The sequence below is a fragment of the Cervus elaphus genome, chromosome 11, assembly GCF_910594005.1.
Source record: "Cervus elaphus chromosome 11, mCerEla1.1, whole genome shotgun sequence".
Classification (NCBI taxonomy): Eukaryota; Metazoa; Chordata; class Mammalia; order Artiodactyla; family Cervidae; genus Cervus; species Cervus elaphus.
Window position 1 is genome coordinate 38,238,473 of NC_057825.1, and position 19,605 is coordinate 38,258,077.

Consider the following 19,605-nt stretch of genomic DNA (forward strand, 5'->3'; position numbering starts at 1 on the left):
CACATCTTAAAACCTTATGATAAACCCTACGTGCCCCCAAACAAGGGCCCTATATTTGTCCATTCCTTCCTTCACTCACTCAGATGACTGTAGCTGTGCCTCCACTGCAACATGTTCTATTTTGAGAAAAATAGAATGCAACTGTCAATGAGATTGTTTACATTTATAGAAGAGTAAGTTTTGTGAGGATGATGATATGAAATAAAGGACAGAAGCCATAGAATCTCCCAGGTCTGAGAGGCTCTGGAGGCCCGACCTTAAGTAGCTCTGACTACTGTGTCTTCGGACGTCTCTGGGGATAAGCCAGAGAAGTCAGCTTCAATGTCTGTCTTGGAGATGAATTCCTCAGAAGAACTGGTGAGTCAACAAAATTCATCAACTCCTCTGTGTAAGTACAAAAAAAAAAAAAAATCCCAGTTGACTTAACTGATATGTTTTGGTACCATCCTATTTGTTTACATACACGTAATGATTAACACAATGACTGTCCTGTGTTTTTCAGTAAAGAATTGTGTGTGCACTTTTTAAAGCAATTGTGTGTTTTTTTTTTAAACTACTGAATATAGAAGACTGAATTTGGGTCTGTTCTAGGACTTCTGATTAGAGCAGACATGTGTGTATGTAAGGGTGTATTTGTGCATGTGTGTATCAGATGTGTCATATGTCCACTGAAAAAAAAGATGCCTGGCAGAAACTTGGCTCTTCACCCCTCCACAGTAGGATGCTAGTCTGGCTGTTTGTGTAGACACAGCTGTGAGCGGGACCAGGTCTGCTGCTGTTAGGGAGTTCAAAACAACAAGACTTGTTGTTTAATTTTTCTGTAGCCCAGTTTTCCCATCCAAGAAATTCTTGCCACATAGAAATCATTAGCATCAATGAGCAGGATGATAAACCTGGAAATAAATTCATCATTTAAAGCCAGGTGCTTATTATTAATTGGGTGCTCACACAGTGTCAGTTCACTCAACACATGTCCCTCTCCCTCTCAAACAGTCAGAAAATGCATGGAGGGTGATGACCTTTAGAACTAAATTAGCAGGTGAAGTACTCCATTATTGATTCTTCCATAAACTGCCAATTATTTGGAATAACTAGAGACAGTGAGGAGTCCTTAGTCTATTGACAATTAGGGAAGACCCTTAACCCAGGAAATACTCTTCTTAGTTGCTAAAATTTACTTTTCTTGTTTTTGTGGAGAGCTTGAAATTTCAGGTAATTTTTCTTTGTCTTGTCTTTATACACAGAGATATCACTGTCAGTTGCTCGGAATCTATAGCGCCAGAAAGAATGAAGTGGCTAGGCCAAAGCAAAAACAATGCTCAGCTGTGGGTGTGTCTGGTGGTGAGAGTAAAGTCTGATGCTGTAAAGAACAATATCGTATAGGAACCTGGAATGTTAGGTACATGAATCAAGGTAAACTGGACATGGCCAAGCAGAAGATGGCAAGAGTGAACATCAACATTTTAGGAATCAGTGAACTAAAATGGATGGGAGTGGGTGAATTTAATTCAGATGACCACAATATCTACTGCTGTGGGCAAGAATCCCTTAGAAGAAATGGAGTAGCCCTCATAATTAACAAAAGAGTACAAAACATAGTACTTGGGTGCAGTCTCAAAAATGACAGAATGATCTTGGTTCTTTTCCAAGGCAAACCATTCAACATCACAGTAATCCAAGTCTACGCCCCAACCACTGATGTCGAAGAAGCTGAAGTTGGCTGGTTCTATGAAGACCTTAAGACCTTCTAGAACTAACATTAAAAAAAGATGTCCTTTTCATCATAGGCGATTGGAATGCAAAAACAGGAAATCAAGAGATATGAAGTAACAGGCAAGTCTGGCCTTGGAGTACAAAATGAATCAGGGCAAAGGCTAACAGAGTTCTGTCATGAGAATACACTGGTCATAGCAAACACCCTTTTCCAACAACACAAGTGTTGACTCTACACATGGACATCATCAAATGGTCTATACCAAAATCAGATTGATTATATTCTTCGTAGCTGAAGAAGCAGCAGCTCTATACAGCTAAGACCTGGAGTTGATTGTGGCTCAGGTCATGAGCTCTTTATTGAAAAATTCAGGCTTAAATTGAAGAAAGTAAGGAAAACCACTAGGCTATTCAGGTATGACCTAAATGAAATCCTTTATGATTATACAGTAGAAGTGATTAATAGATTAAAGGGACTAGATCTGGTAGAGTGTCTGAAGAACTATGGACAGAGGTTTGTTGAATAAGCTATGACAAACCTAGACAGCATATTAAGAAGCAAAGACATCACTTTGCCAATAAAGGTCCATATAGTCAAAGCTATGGTCTTTCCAGGAGTCATGTACAGATGTGAGAGTTGGACCATAAGGAAGGCTGAGTGCCAAAGAATTGATGCTTCTGAGTTGTGGTGCTGGAGAAGACTCTTGAGAGTCCTCTGGACAGCAAGGAGATCAAACCAGTCAATTCTAAAAGAAATAAACCTTGAATATTCATTGGGAGGACAGATGCTGAAGCCAAAGCTCCAATACTTTAGCCACCTGATATGAAGAGCTGACTCATTGGAAAAGACCCTGATGCTGGGAAAGATTGAAGGAAAAGGAGAAGGGGGCGACAGAGGATGATATGTTGAGATAGCATCACCGACTCAATGGACGTGAGTTTGAGCCAACTCCAGGAGATAGTGAAGGATAGGGAAGCCTAGCGTGTTGCAGTCCATGGGGTCACAGAGAGTCGGCCATGACTTAGTGACTGAACAACAACAAGAATAAAGAGGATAACTGAGAGTTCATTATAAAGTTGTGTTCATTTTCTCAGTATATTTATCACCTTTAGGATATGATGCTTATAGAGCTGATGGAAGTTTGGATAATTGATACTTGTTCATATATATGGCAGACAGCGTTTAACCTCATTTGGCTATTAATGTCAGATATTGTAAATCCTTTGGGGATAAATCAAAGATCAATTACATATAGATCCTGACCTTCAAGTATAGCTAATAATCTTAAACTTTGATGCAGAAGGAAAATGTCAATAAAATACCCTGGGAATACAGAGAAAGGAGAAATTAGCTGTGGTGAAAGGAAATTACAGCACAGGAGCTGTCCTTGAAGGGCTGGTGGGATTTGAACACAGGGAGCTAGAGTGGAGAAGGTTGTCTAGGTTTGGACTGTGATTCAGGGCTTTGTGTAAAATACTTTCATGGGCTGGGTTACATCACTGTTTCTGTGGGATTTATTTTTTATGATTATTTTCTTTTTTTCTGCCAAAACACATTAGGAAGGAGATGAGGGCTGCTGAGCTCACAGGGCCAAGGAGCAATCAGGGCCAGCATGCATGTCCGGAGAATCAGCGCCCCCTTTAGCCTGCCCTGGCCAGCATGGACGCTCCTATAGGTCTAACACAGCCTGCTAGGTCTCAAGGGTCCCCAGGTTGTCACTGTGTTTCAGGTCTGCCTTCTAGAGGTGAAAGTATGACTCCCATAACAATATTGGATGAAACTGGAAAAATTCAACTACTTGTCTTCTCTTGCTTTTAGCTATTCTTTCTTGGTGATTTACTGACTTGGGCTTTATTTTTTTCCTCCAGAATTGTAGGACTTCACTGTACAAATACTTATTGCATTTATTTTGTGCATGGAGTCCTATGCTAGATGCTGGGGCCTGGGGGTCAACCATACCCCACAGTCTTGGACCTAAGACCCTTGGTGGATTTTGGCCATGGTGGCTGCCACGTCACCTTCCAAAGGCAAATGCAGAGCCAGCAGCAGAAGAAAGGGTAATAACTCCGCTAATTGAACATGATGAGTAAAGGGAACATTCTTCACCTCAGGGCAAACAGAGCAACCTCATCGAGAGTTTCTTGCCCTATTTTTCTCAGGGAGTATAAGACACAGCTGCACACAATAGAACCACAGCCAAATTGGAACTGGGGGAGCTAGCCACGGTGCTTTCTCTTGAAGGATTAAGAAGAGGCTTTTGTGGATGTCAGGAGAGTTTTTTTTCCCCTCCCTTAGCTGTGCACAGCAATGTAATTTCCTCCACTGATTTCTGGGCAGAAAGTTAGCATTCCAACAAGATGCGCTTTAATTGATTGCAGTTATTAAATCCCTTAGCTTACAAGCTTATAGTTCAGGATATAAGAGCCACATGGAATTTTAATCATTATCTCTTTTTCTGTATGAAGGAAACTTGACAAAGGCATTGGGAAGAGGAATGGTGAGGGGGTGGTGCTCACTTTGCATGCAACCTACCTTAGGGATTAAGGAAAATGAACTGGAAACCTCACTGATATCTCTTTGGAAGCCACTAAGTTTGCAGACCTGTACTCTGGCTTCTAAATTTATGAATGCCACATTGAGGGAAGCCAGCTATCCCAGGACTAATCAGAGGACCAGGAAAAGCTCTGGGCAGGCACTGCTCCCCAGGGATGCTCCTTCTTACCATTAGCCTTTAACGCCTCTAGGCCACACATGACCAGATCTGCCTATTGGACAATTTATGACGGAATGTAAGACATTTTTCTCCTTTCCGATGATGAGGAGCTAATATCCTATACAAGGCCAGAATACTAGCATACTGGACGGGGTGCAAGTATATTTTCTTTATTGCCTGGCAAGTCTTTAGGTAACATTGTTTTAAATTAAAGGAAAATGTAATATTTAAGCATAGTTTGTTCCTAGAATCACTGATTGTTTGGAGAATGTGGCAAATTCACTCAGATCCACACACAAAAAGCATTGTCTCTTCAGGGAGAAGAGATCCAGCATCTGTCTGTTTTGGAGGAAAAAGCAGTACCTTGGGGCTCCAAATAATTGTACTGAGAAAACCATTTATGTTCGCATTTCAATTTTTTCTTGCAGGGAGAAAACCTTCCAAAAACCATTGCGCCTCCGGCTGTCAGTTCAGATCAGTTCCTGTTTATCCTTGGTTAAGAAAGAGCCAAAGACCTCCCTCTTTGCTGCTTTATATGCAGTGGGAATCTGGGCCTGATGTAGTTCTGCTCTGTGGGGGCCTGAGTCTGGGGCCAGCGCAGTCAGCTCTCTGTCCCACCCCGCCACCCAGCCCACCTGGTCACTCACCTCACTTTCCTCAGCAGGGGGTGGAGGGACCTCCTTGATAATCTGAAAAGGAAAAAAAAAATGAACAAATGAGTAGAAATCTCCATCCACCTGCTTTCCAAGAGGCCTGCTTTCAAAAGGTTCCTGGGTGGTGTGGCCATAATTACCACTGTAATGGGTTCAAGCAAGTCAGATGTCTTTCTGGGCAGAATAACTCAGTAATTACAGCATGACCCAAGCTGAGGGCTCCACACTCAACTGTGCCTCTTTTAGTTTTGTATAGAGAAAAAAATATTCCATAGGTAACAGTTTCATCTCTTACCCCAGGTAACTGTCCTGCAAATGTATTCACTCATTTATTCATCTAGTCATTCCCGCATCAACTCATTCACCAATCTACCCAGACCGCTGCATGTCTAACACAAATGGTACACAACAGAAGTTAAGATAGTGCTGCAGAGGTCAGTTAGGTATGGACCACACTCAGACTGTTGGCAACCCCATTAACTGTTGCTGGCCCCAGGTGGTACTCTTGGAGGGATGGTGTGACAGTCAGGCAGACTGATTCCCAACAGAAGGCAGCAAAGAAGGGGTAACCAGGGATTCCTTTCGGGGCCTTGAAACTGAAGAGGTACAAAGATTTACAGATCAATATTCCAAGACTGGACTCCGCAAACACCACATCATCTGGGTTAAAGAGAGATGTGTGGTCACTTTGGGAAGGCAAGCAATTGGGAGCCACTTCTAACCAATGAGAGGACGGGTAACACGTGGGAGAAGGACAAGCGAGGAGGACAGAGGGGTGGCAGTAAGCCACCTGTCCTCATTTTTATCTCCAACTTGTACACCCCATTCATAAAAGGAAAGCTCTTGCCACCTTTTAGTTAATTCTATTTAAAATTTTTTACAAGGCAGTTTGGCCATTATTCACTCTGACTCTACCATGTGAAAAAGCTGGCTTAAAATTCAACATTCAAAAAACTAAGATCATGGCATCCTGTTCTATCACTTCATGGCAAATAGATGGGAAAAGGTGGAAACAATGGCAGATTTTATTTTCCTGGGCTCCAATATCACTGTAGCAGTGACTGCAGCCATGAAATTAAAAGATGCTTGCTCCTTGGAAGAAAAGCTATGACAAACCTAGACAGTGTGTTAAAAAGCAGAGACATTACTTGCTCACAAAGTCCATATAGTCAAAGTTATGGTTTTTCCAGTATTTATGTATGGATGTGAGAGTTGGATCATAAAGAAGGCTGAACACTGAATCTTTCAAACTGTGCTTTTCAAACTGTGGCACTGGAGAAGACTCTTGAGAGTCCCTTGGACAGCAAGGAGATCAAACCAGTCAACCCTAAAGGAAATCAACCCTGATTATTCATTGGGAAGACTGAAGCTGAAGCTCTAATACTTTGGCCACCTGATGGGAAGAGGCAACTCATTGGAAAAGACCCTGATGATGGGAAAGACTGAAGTTAAAAGAGGAAGCAGGTGGCAGAGGATGAGATGTTTAGATAGCATCACAGACTCAATGGACGTGAATTTGAGCAAACTCCAGGAGATAGTGAAGGACAGGGAAGTCTGGCATCTTGTAGTCCATAGGGTTGCAAAGAGTGGGACACAGCTTAGTGACTGAACAACCACCACGTCCCTCGAAGGCTCCCTCCTCTCATACTCCAAACGTTATTATCAGAATGTTGGGATCCCAACATGCAGTCCTTTTCCTCTGAGAATTCTGGTAGATACAAAAGTCATTATGTATCTTTTGATGTGTTAGCATCAGCGCTGGCCTGAATCACTTTGTGGATGGGTGCTCAGGTGCTGTCCATGGGACCAGTTTCTTAATCTGGTTGGAGAGCTCTACTGGCTGCAGAGCAGGCTGCCTACTAGGCAGATCTTCCTCCCCGTCCCTCCTACTAAGCACATCCCACCTTTCATTTGATGATTATTCTGGGACCTCATTTGGGCTCTGATCCCCACTGCTGCCACCCATGCTACCACTATCTGTAATGTTATCTCTGCATGCTGAGACAGGCCACTCACTTGAGGCTCTACTAACACCAGCCAGGGGACTGAGCCTTCACTCACCTAAAAGGATAGTATTCAATTAATCAAGAGGCAGAGGTGATCATTTCAAACTATTGTTGCATTTGCCTCCATTTCCTGGCCATTGTGAGAAACCTGCTGAAGGTGTTCGTAAAGTATGAAGCCATGATTTTTCTCACCCACTTAACACTGGCTCCAAATTCCTTAAAAAAAAAATTTCTGAGGAGGGTCATTACCTCCCAATGCTGACTTCCCATTGTCCCAGAGGCAGTGGTGATTTTCAAATAGGAAATGGAAGGAGGAGTGAGGAGCTAGGGACAGCAATCTGGCATGCATCTCTTCTCTCAGGGCAGTCTTAGGGAAGAAAGTGGGAGGAGAGCAGGAGACTTGGGAACACAGACAGATGTTGACAAGAGTGCTGTGAGCTATGTGCTTGCTGAGTACCCTAGGTGAACAGAGGTTCGGTGCAGAGCAGCTGGGCTTTTGTCTTCAAAATGCAATCGGCCTTGTCCCTTGCTGCATAGAATAGTTGTCACTTGTGAACCCCAGACCTGCCTCTTTCTGACTGTGAAGATCAGACAAGTCCCTGAACCTCCTTGACCTCCACTGTCCACTTCTGTGAAATGGGAGCAATAACACTAACCTTGCAGGAACTGAGTCACGGTGAGCAATAATGTTTGTTCTGAAACCAGGTGGGTGCTCAATAGATGGTGCATACTATTATTAGTCCCCTTTCCCTTTCTTATAGTCGCTGTCTCTTGCTTTTATCACATCTTTAATGAAGGTTTCACTTAACACTGCCCGCCACCCCCTACCCCCCGTCCCAGATATACTGAATGACTATGTATGGTGATTTCCAGATGGTGCAGCCTACAAGCCAGAGCTTCATAAAATGAGTGAGATAGGCTGGTGTTCAGACAGTGGCCAGGGCGCCTGACAGTGGCCAGGGTCTTCACAGGGGTCAGCAGCAGTGTGTTTTACCACATATGTTTAAACACATGACATCAGCCAGGAAGTGCAGATATCAGCCAAGTGGCCCACCACTCAGACCAACCCATCTGTGAGCTGATGTTCACAGTGTCTTATTGGATATTTATTGAATTTTACAGCCAACAATGTCCCAAGGGGAACCCAAAAGACAAAGCAAAGTGCAAGATTTATTAAGTGTTAATCAAAAGCAGACTAATCTATAATCTAGATTCCACTCTGACATACTTGTAAACTGGCCACCTGAGCCTCTGAAAAAATGCCACCATGTTCAGGTAGACAGGATTTAAGCACTTCCATCTGGCCCTCTGGGTTGGGTGTCTGGCTGTATTCAGTGGGAATGAAGGAGACTTCCTATTGCCTCCAGCACCGCCTTCTGTCCCCTAAACACTACCCGCCCCCCACCCCCAATCCTGAAGTGATGGCAAGAGAGCATCTCAAAGTGTGATCCAGGCAGGCTGAGTTGAAGTCATATGATTACTCCAAGCCTTGAAGCTGGATGGGCTGCCTGTGAGTGAGCCAAACCTTCATACCAAGACCAGCGCCTGGGCCACCCAATGGAGTGCTCTGAGATCACAGCCACATCATCCCTCCCCACCTCATCCGACCGAGGGCCCGAGCCCAGTGGCCTGGAGGAGCAATTGGGCAACAGCCTGCATTGCTCTCCAGCCTACAGCCCACTGCCGCCTTGCTGCACACAGACTGGCCCAGGCTCACAGGATAAAATGCAGACTGCCCTAGCCCCAACAAGATCTGCAAGACATGGCCCCCCACTTCCCTACCTCACTCCTCTCCACCTCCCTCCCCTTCACTTCTGCCCTTCAGCCTCCTGTCACCTTCCTGTTCCTTCCACGTACCTGGCTGCTTCTCACTGGGAGCGCCTTCTGCCTAAATGCTCGCTGTGTTCCCTACTTTGTCTGCACGTCTGCAGGTCTCCATTATAGGGTTTTCTGTCATACTTTTAAATGTAATTGAAAGTTAATTGCATAATTTTTGGGCTTCTAACTAGTATGACTGGAGGATCTTTATTTCTTACAAGAATGCACACAAGAAGTTGCTGAGCACTACCAAACTTAGGCTTGATTTGGGCCACTTCCCTTCTTAGAAGGTATCTGGAGCTTCCTCTTGGTTTTGGGTGGGCTTGTCAGCTCCTTCCTCATTAGGAGGGACAAAGAGAAGATGGATAAGGGTGAAGAGATCCTTAATGAAATGTTTAAGAGGAAAATCGCTCAACAGACATATTTGTAAGCATATTTGGAGCTGAAGGAGGTTCAGGGACTTGTCTGATCTTCATGGCAGGACTGGGGAGAACGCTGGTCTGTGATGGTCTGGAACAGAACTGTCTCTTAAGTATGCATGTATATATTTTAGATTTTTTTGGTTATGGTAAAATTCATATAACATTAACCATTTAAAAATGTGAGCCAATTATATTGGGTGTAACAAGTGCTATCAGGTGAATGTGAAGATGCTGTCCAGTTGTCAGTAGTGACCTGGTAGAAATACACAAGACTCTCTCTCACACACACACCTCATCTGCTTTCTCACTTCTGTTTTCCCCTGTGCAGTGCAATTACATATCACACTTGTGAGCATGTGTACTTTTATTCGCTAAAGCATTTACTATAGCAGCCTTAACACAAATGTGTGTCCTGGTTAAAGAAGTCAGGGATTCAGGGAAGGAGGAAAATCTTAAGCTTCGGTAGAACTCGTGACATGAGAGACAGAAGATACCCTGAGAGCAAAGGAAACAGAGGGACACCCAAGAGCTTCATCAGAGACCACACTGAAGAACACAAAGAAAGGAGAATGGAACTCATGGGGCCCATCATTTGCTTTACAGGGGATTAGAAGCATGTGCCATGGATGAAGAAAAGGCTATAATGCTGAGAGCAGCAGAAAAACAAATTTGTGGCATTTGTTCTTATTTGGAATCACACAAATAGCTTTTATTTTGTTGTTAAGAAAAGAGGACCCTGGCAAGACATCAAAAGCTGGGCTTCTATTTTAAGCCAGTGCAGAAGGAATAACAAGACAATGAGTCACAGCCATCCACCTCTGTTGTTGTGATACTTCGTCCTAAGAATGTCCTTCCTTCCGTCCTGTTAACTCAGAGGCATGGGGCTACATCATACTCAAACCCATCATGAAACTTCACGTGTTTATATTAAAAAAATTGAGGCATAGAGCTATTTATATTGTAGCATTATTTTAGTTGGGCTTCCCTGTTGGCTCAGACAGTAAAGAATTTGCCTGCAATGCAGGAGACCCAGGTTCAATCCCTGGGTTGAGAAGATCCCCTGGAGAAGGGAATGGCAACCCACTCCAGTATTCTTGCCTTGAGAATCTCATGGACAGAGGAGCCTGGTGGGCTACAGTCCATAGGGTTGTAAAGAGTTGGATGTGACTGAGTGCATGACTAACATACACACATTACTCTAATTAAGAATTTAAAGCATTTAAAATGCTAGAAAATTTTAGTGTATTATTAATGCTAAAAAATGTGTTACTTTAGAAGGTTTTGAGTGTTCTGTTCTGAACCTATTTCCCTCACTAGGCTGTTACTTTCATGGGGCTAAAATTCCATAAGGAATTGACATTTTAATTTATTTATTTTGCTTTTATTTTTAAATTTATTTTTTAATTGGAGGAAAATCACTTTACTATATTGTGATGGTTTCTGCCATATAATGTCGCAAATCAGCCATTATGTATCACCTCCTTCCCTCCCCCCAACCCTCTAGGTCATCACAGAGTGCCAGAGTGGTCTCTCTGTGTTACATGGCAACTTCTCACCTGTTATCTATTTTACACATGATAGTGTATGTGTGTCCATGCTACTTTCTCCATTTCTTCCACTCTCTCATCCCCACTGTGTCCATAAGTCTGTTCGCTATATCTGTATACCCATTTCTTCTCTGCAAATAGATTCACTGATACTATTTTCTTAGATCCCATATATATGTGTTAATATATGATATTTGTTTTTCTCTTCCTGACTTACTTCGTTCTGTATAACAGGCTCTAGAACTCACTAGAACTGACTCAAATCCATTCTTTTTTTTGGTTGAGTAATAATCCATGGTATATATGTACCACAGCTTCCTTATCCATTCATCTGTCAATGAACATCTAGGTTGCTTCCATGTCCTAGCTATTGTAAATAGTGCTGCAGTGAACACTGGGGTACATGTGTCTTTTTCAATTATGGTTTTCTCAGGGTCTGTGCCCTGTAGTGGGATTGCTGGGTCATATGGTAGTTTTTTATTCCTAGTTTTCTAAGGAATCTCCATATTGTTCTCCATAGTGGTTGTATCAGTTTATATTCCCACCAACAGTGCAAGAGAGTTCCCTTTTCTCTATATTCTCACTAGCATTTATTGTTTGTAGATTTTTTGGTGATGACCATTCTGACTGGTGTGAGGTGATACCACATTGTAGTTTTGTTTTGCATTTCTCTAATAACTAGCAATGTTGAGCATCTTTTCATGTGTTTATTGGCCATCTTTGGTCTTCTTTGGAGAAATGTTTGTTTAGGTCTTCTGCCCATTGTTTGATTGGGCTGTTTTTCTGATATTGAGCTGTATGAGCTGCTTATTTATTTTGGAGATTAATCCTTTGTCAGTTGTTTGATTTGTAACTGTTTTCGCCCATTCTGAGGGTTGTCTTTTAACCTTGTTTATTTCTTCATTTGCTGTACAAAAGCTTTTAAGTTTAAGTAGGTCTCATTTATTTATTTATTTTTGTTTTTATTTCCATTACTCTAGGAGTAGGGTCAAAGAGGATCTTGCTGTGATTTATGTCAAAGAGTGTACTGCCTATGTTTTCCTCTAAGAGGTTTATAGTTTCTGGCATTACATTTAAGTCTTTAATTCATTTTGAATTTATTTTTGTGTATGGTGTTAGGAAGTATTCTTGTTTCATTCTTTTATATGTGGCTGTCCAGTTTTCCCAGCACCACTGACTGAAGAGGCAGTCTTTTCTCCATTATATATTTTTGCCTCCTTTATCAGAGATAAGGTGCCCAAAGGTGCAGGGGTTTATCTCTGACATTTTTTCCATTGGTTTATATTTTTGTTTTTATGCCAGCACCATACTCTCTTCATGACTGTAGCTTTGTAATATAGTTTGAAATCAGGAAGGTTGATTTCTCCAGCTCCATTTTTCTTTCTCAAGATTGTTTTGGCTGTTCAGGGTCTTTTGTTTTTCCAAATAAATTGTGAATTTTTTTGTTTTAGTTCTATGAAAAATGCCATTGGTACTTTGATAGGTACTTTGATAGGGATTGAATCTGTAGATTGCTTTGGGAAGTATAGTCATTTTCACAATATTGATTCTTCCATCCAAGAACATGATATATCTCTCCATCTGTTTGTATTGCTTTTGATTTCTTTCATCAGTGTCTTACAGTTTTCTGCATATGGGTCTTTTGTCTCTTTAGGTAGATTTATCCCTAGGTATTTTATTCTTTTTGTTGAAATGATGAATGGGATTGTTTCCTTAATTTCTCTTTCTGAGTTTTCATTGTTAGTGTATAGGAATGCAAGGGATTTCTGTGCATAAATTTTATATCCTGTGACTTTACTATATTCATTGATTAGCCCTAGAAATTTTCTGGTGGCATGTTTAGGGTTTTCTGTGTATAGTGTCATGTCTTCTGCAAACAGTGAGTTTTGCTTCTTCTTTTCCAATCTGGATTCCTTTTATTTCTTTTCCTTCTTTGATTTCTGTGACTAGGACTTTCAAAACTATGTTGAATAATAGTAGTGAGAATGGGCACCCTTACCTTGTTCCTGATCTTAGAGGAAATGCTTCAGTTTTTTACCACTGAAAATAATGTTTGCTGTAGGTTTATTATGTTGAGATATATTCCCTCTATGAAGTTTTTTTTTTAATCATAAATGTCTGTTGAATTTTTGAAGTGACATTTTTAGAAACATCCTTCAAGTTATGGGAGAAATAATGGTATTTAGAGAACTTTTGATGTATCTGCTACTTAACCATTGTTACTTTTGTAAAGAGCACAGGAAAGACAAATGACAGGGCCTGACTTTCTCAACTGGTTTTTGGTCTTTTGTGCTTTCTATGCATAGTAAAACACCAAGGAATCTGAGTAATAATATTCCTTGAGTTTTGGGTAATTTTCAATTGTGAACTCATGCATAGTTTGCATTTACCTATGGGAGTCTTATGAAGACTAAGCTAAGGGATCAGCCTGCCAGAGAGGATTCAAGTTTCATTTTGCAGATTCCTAAGTACTTCTAAACTGTGAATCCCTTTCTCTTAGTTTGTAATTTATAGACCCCAAAGTAATATATATTTGAACTCTAAAACTGAGAGGTTGTTGTTTTAAATTTTTAGGGACACACACACACATCAAACTCATAGCCCATCCCCTTACTCAAGGTCTCAGCTATAAGCAGAAGATTCAGTCCTACTCTCAAACTTTTATGGACTTATGTAAAGCTATGAAACCAAATGTCTAGGTTATTGAGATTAGAAAATCACCACTGCTTTAGGGTCAGCTAAGTACCTAATTTCCAGAACCTTCTTTATTTTGTCCCTGGAAATGTCTGTTTTCTTGTGATCCTGGTTATGCACTTAAAACAAAATTTTATTATACATTTTTTTCCAGGAATTTTTTGTTTTTATTTTGCTATGAGGTCTAGTGTATCACCAGCTGGGAGTAATTGATTTTTTGCAAATGATTACCTCCTGCATGCTGAGGAGGCATGTTTCTTCAATCATGTCTGACTCTGTTCAATCCTATGGACTGTAGCCTGCCAGGCTCCTCTGTCCATGGGATTCTCCAGGCTAGAATATTGGAGTGGGTTGCCATTTCCTTCTCCAGGGGATCTTCCCAACCCAGGGATCGAATCTGTTTCTCTTACATCTCCTGAATTGGCAGGCAGGTTCTTTATCACTAGTGCCAGCTCAGAGGGGTTAATGCAAATAAATGTATTTAGATGCTTAAAGTCAATTGGAGCTTTTGATTTAAAACATCACATATTATGGGACTTCTGGACTGATACCTTAATTCCAACTCTTTTGCTACCTCCCTGGCCTTACAGCTCAGTTGGTATAGAATTTGCCTACAATGCATGAGGCCCGGGTTCAATTCCTGGGTCAGGAAGATCTGCTAGAGAAGGGAGAGGCTACCCACTCCAGTATTCTTGGGCTTCCTTTGTGGCTCAGCTGGTAAAATATCCACCTGCAATGTGGGAGACCTGGGTTTGATCCCTGTGTTGGGAAGATACTCCTGGAGAAGGAAAAGGCTTTCCCACTGCAGTATTCTGGCCTGGGGTATGCCATGGACTGTATAGTCCATGGGTCGCAAAGAGTCAGACACAACTGAGCAACTTTCACTGACCTCATAGGTTCTGTGTGAGGAGAAGCCATCAGAAGAGAGCTGTGTATAGAAGAAATGCCAATGAGATCTGAAAAGCCATATAACAAAAGGCTTTAAATTCATGGATGGAAGGAGATGCTTGCTGCTATGCTTTTAAACTCATGGATGGAAGGAGATGCTTGTTGCTGTGCTTTTACAATCTAGACTTCAATTCTGATCCCTTAACCTTATAATAAATATCTTTCTAATTAAAATCAAGAAACCAAGGGAAACTAGGCAATGCAATGTGGAGAATGTCCAGCAAGTATGAGATACTAGCTGATGACAGATAAATGAATCTTACTATACAAACAGTATAAATGTAATAGAAACCTCACAGCTGATTAAAGCTGGCCAAGTACTGCCTGAATTCAATAAATTTACACTGTAAAAGTTTAGTAAAGGCTACTGCCAAGGGTGTTGATCTAGAATGTAGTACAAGACATTCTCAAAGAAATGAGTTCAACTTTTTTTGTCTTTTGCATTTGGAACTCAAATTCCAAATAATTCTTGGCCTTTCATCATATCTCCCTTAAGATTGGAATTATTTCAAAGGCAAAACTCATCCATAACTCAAGAGAGAATGGTGGCAAGAATTTTAACATCAGTTGATAAGACCCAAATGACTTACATGGTAATTAAAAAAAAATGGCTATGCATAGTCTCCAGTAGACAATGTGCCAGGCACTGCAAAACTGAGACAGTTTTAAAAAATCCATGAATTCAGATTCCCTGAAGCTTGGAGGAGCATCTTGTCTGCCTTGGTTATGGGCAAGGTGATTCCAGCCAGGGGGAGTGGCTGTGGATCTCATCAGGACACACACTGAGCAAGGATGGGGCATGATGTTCACAATGTGTTTGAACTTGTTGGTGTTGACATACCCTTCGAGAAGGGCAGGAATGGGGCCATTCTTAGGAACCCAGGAATATGACTTTCAGCCAATTTGGCATTCTCTGGGATTATGTTTCCCAAACAGTCTTTGGCAGAATGTTAGTGTCCTTCCAGACATCAGTATGTCTATAGGTATTTGGGAAGAACTAGTGTACTTCTAGGTGCTGGTATGTTAACGGGTGGGGATAGGACTACGCCAAGGGAGAGGGGCTCCAGGGTCAAAAGAAGCTCAAGTGGATGTTGTTTAGAAATGTTGCCCCTGACTACTTGCATCGTATTTTGATGTGTAACCAGATTTGAGGATCACAGGCCAGGACATATTGAAGGGGAGGAGTAGGTTCACTTACATGAGGTGAGAATAAAAGGAAGCAACCTTAGAGCCAATATGGTTCCAATTTTCTAATTTTTCACATGAGGAAATGAATTTAAAAGATTTGCCTTTAACTGATGGATGATGATCTCATACTGGAACCCTGTAGTCTTTAATGACGACTAGTCTCTTCCTAGCTCACTTGGGGGCACGAGGATGCTGGTGGGTGGGTTCCCAAGCAAGTGTCAAGGCCAGCCCCGCAGGGATGAGGGAAGCTATGAGGGCAAGGTGGAGATGACAACAGACTGGGCGTTTGGGGCTTGCAGTGCAGGGCAGGCCACGGCAGAACTCTGTGTAATCTTGCAAGTTTCAGAGCAAGGCGTGTCCAGATGGGAATGGGTGGAGGCTGGAAAGGGGTCCAGAAAGCACGATGAATCTAGGCCTAAAATGCCTGGCTAAGGAGCTGCTTGTACTTGTTAGGTTTCTATTAAATAAACTTCAGTAAATCCCTTTGGTGATGTGAGGTTTGGTTGTCTGGCCCTAAAAATTAAATATTATGCTTAAAGGTGTGGAGGGCATTATTTGAAGACTTTATTTTTATTTCAATTTAAGGCATATCAAGTTCCTGATTAGTTTTCATCCCTTGGAATTTGTCACTGGTGATGACAAAGGGGCTTATTTGTTGAGCTACCCTGGAAATTCAATAAGGGTATGAATGATCCTTTACATAATTCTTTAAAAACTGTTTATAAAATACCTACAAGGCCACTAAAAACAAAGCAAAGCAAAAGGGAACTGAATTTTGTTTATATTAAGAGACATTCTCAATACAAGCACATAATCCTTTTCCAACAAACTGAATAAGAATATTTGCTATTATTTGAATAGAAATGTAGCAATTTGATTTCACCTAAATAGTGTGGTTTAATTAGCTGGGTTGCAGAAGAATTGCGACTCTCTAGCAGGATCTCTTTGGAGTAGGAAATGGCAACCCACTCCAGTATTCTTGTCTGGAGAGTTCCATGGACAGAGGAGCCTGGTGGGCTACAGTTCATGGGGTCGCAAAGGGTTGGACACGACTGAGTGGCTGAGCACAGCACAGCAGGATCTCTTGCTTTGTTTCTAGTTGTGGAAAAAAATGCACAACCTACTCTTAACCATTTTAAAGTGTACAGTTCAGTAGTGTCAAGTATATTCATGTTGTTAGGCAACCAAGCTCCAGAACTTTCTCATCTGGCAAAATAGGGCAGGATCTTTTGGCTCAGGGCTCCTGACCCCATTTACCTTCCAATAAAATGGGCACATTTCTAGGATTATATTTAAGAAGCAGATATAAATGTGCTTTGTTATGCAATGTTTGATACATATAAAACCATGTGTTAACAGACATGTAATTTATGAAACCTAATAATAATGATACAAACACTCATGAGACTACCATGCCCTACAGTTCCACTGTTTGTGAGTTCCTTGCATATCCCAAGATGATTTAGCTTTTTAGCTTAGTTTGGAAAACATATGAATTACATGCCAGGTGCTGTACTCCTTTGTAGGATGATTTTATGTGACTAGTGTCTCCCTCCCTTGGAGGGGTTCACTGTATAGTGACAGGAACATATATATGAATGAATCGTTGTGTTAGAATGAAACAATTCTCTAGTCCAGTGATCCCCAATCTTTTTGGCATCAGGGACAGGTTTCATGAAAGACAATTTTTCCAAGGATGGCGGGGCTGGAGGGATGGTTTTGTGATGATCCAAGCTCATCATATTTAGGGTTCATGCTCCTATGGGAATCCAATGTGGCCACTGATCTGACAGGAGGCAGAGCTCAGGTGGTAATGTGAGCAACAGGGAGAGGCTGAAAATATAGATGAAGCTTCCCTCACTGGCCTGCCTGCAGCTCACCTCTCGCTGTGCAGCCCTGGTTCTAATAGACCACTGACCAGTGCTGGTCTGAGGGCTGGGGACCCCTGCTTTAACAGATGTGTGAAAAAAGTGCTATGAAAACCAAGGAAAGTTGAAGCTAATTCTCCCAGGTGGGAAAAAGGAAAACTAGTTAGATGGAGTAATCATGAGCAGGACTACAAAGAGGAATTGTAGACAGAATAGATAAAGACTATGACAATATCTCAGCAAGTGGAGACAACAGAAAGAGATCAATAATAACTACATGGTATGTTCAAGGAGCTCCAAAGAACAGAGCGAGCCTGGAGACAGCTCTCTTTCCATTTGACTACTCAAAGAACTTTGAGATTTATAAGTAACAGTCTTGAACTGGGCATGGTTAATGTCTGCAGAACTACACTCCCGGCTTCCAACAGCTTATATCTATAAGGGAAGATTGACAAGTAAACAATCAGTAACAACAGCATGGTTGGTGCCATGAAGAAGCTCTCACGGGGTGCTTAGGGAGTCCATGCACACACAGGGAGGAGGGTAGGAGGTGAGGCTGGAGAAGGGGTTTGTGGCCAGACTGGGAAGGGTCTACACATGCCAAGTCAAGGAATTTGAAGTCTATTTTAGAGAATTTGAACAGTCATGAGGATTTGGGGCAGGGAAGGGAGTGGGATCATGAACTGTTTCCTTGATTTTTTTTTTTTAAAGAAAAAAACCTAGTGACAGTAGACTAAAAGAGCAGTTAGAAAGTTATTGCAATAGTTCAGGTGGGAGATGCAGAACCTTAGACTAGGGCAATGACATCCATCCATTCACTCATTCATTCATTCCAAACTATTTGTTAAGCAACTCCTGAGTGCTAGGTATTATACTTGGGCTGGGGTAGAGGATGTGGACAGAAGTGCCAGATGAGACTGGGTATGGGAGAAGAGGATGCTCTATACACAATTCTGAGGTGACAGAAGACAAGAAGAGAGGGAGAAGACACTGGCAATCACTCTGCTGTCTCTAGTTTGGGCAGCTCAGAGGATGATGACATATCCAGTGATGAAGACCAGTTCTGGGGTCAACAAGTTTAACTGGGACATGTTGTGGGGGCAGGTAGAGATACCCATGTTTGAGAAATCCACTGGGTCCTGATACTATAGACCTGATCTTTTGAAGCCAAGGCCAGAGATGGCTGGCCACGTTGAAAAGCCATCAGCATATCCGTTGTAGCCAAAGTCATGAGCATTGGTGATATTGCCAGAGACAATGTGTAGAGAAGGCTGAAGACAATTTCAAAGAACAAGAGGTGAGCAGCAGCAGCAGGAGACAGAAGAGTCAGCAGCAGCCAGCAGGGGAGGGAGTTGAAAGGAGAGAGTTCCCACTGCTGAAAGAACTAGAGTAGGAGGAGAAATGAGCACTCCTGGCTGGGAGGTCAGGCTTGCAAGGGATGGACTAGAGAAACAATGGTGATGGAGCCCAGGGTGCAGCAGGCTGAAGAGTGAATAGAAGAACAGTCTGCTCTGCAGAGAAGGTTTCAGATGAAAGAGGGGGAGAAGGAATAGGGCAGCTTGAAGGAGGAATAAGCTATGACACATTCGAAAAGGTTGAAGGAGGCCAGCAGGCAGTGGGGAGGAAGACGGTGGAAAGGATGAACATACCATAGGCAGAGGTGAGTGGGAGAGAACAGGATGAAAGACAGGAGTGGAAGGAGAGGGAGAGGGGCCAGTCTGCATCCGGGGAAGGGAAGGATGTTGGAGAAGGATACACACAAGTCTGTTTGAAGTGGAAGGTTTCTCACAGGATGGTTTCCATCTTCTCACTGAGACAGAAGAGCAGGTTGTCTGTTGAGAGTGAAAGGGCCAGAAGTAGCATAGACATTTCCAGGAGAAGAACAGTCTGGGAGAGACACTGTGAGGGTGAAATCTGGGGCTCCATACAGATGAGGTCAGAGTTTGCTAAGCAATTCAAAGGACCAGTAAATGTGCCCTGGCTTCATCAGTGTGCTCGGGAAATTATTTTCTGAAGGGATCAGCATCTTGGGAG

At 42.1% G+C, this 19,605-nt stretch overlaps 1 protein-coding gene across 1 annotated transcript in view; it reads right to left on the reverse strand.

The window, feature by feature from the left end:
• ANTXR1 (ANTXR cell adhesion molecule 1) overlaps nucleotides 1-19,605 on the reverse strand; it is a 252,957-nt gene that overhangs the window by 77,551 nt on the left and 155,801 nt on the right. Inside the window, exon 14 of the mRNA XM_043917596.1 lies at nucleotides 5,075-5,116. Within this exon, the coding sequence (XP_043773531.1) occupies nucleotides 5,075-5,116 (42 nt within the window). The remainder of the gene's footprint in view (nucleotides 1-5,074; nucleotides 5,117-19,605) is intronic.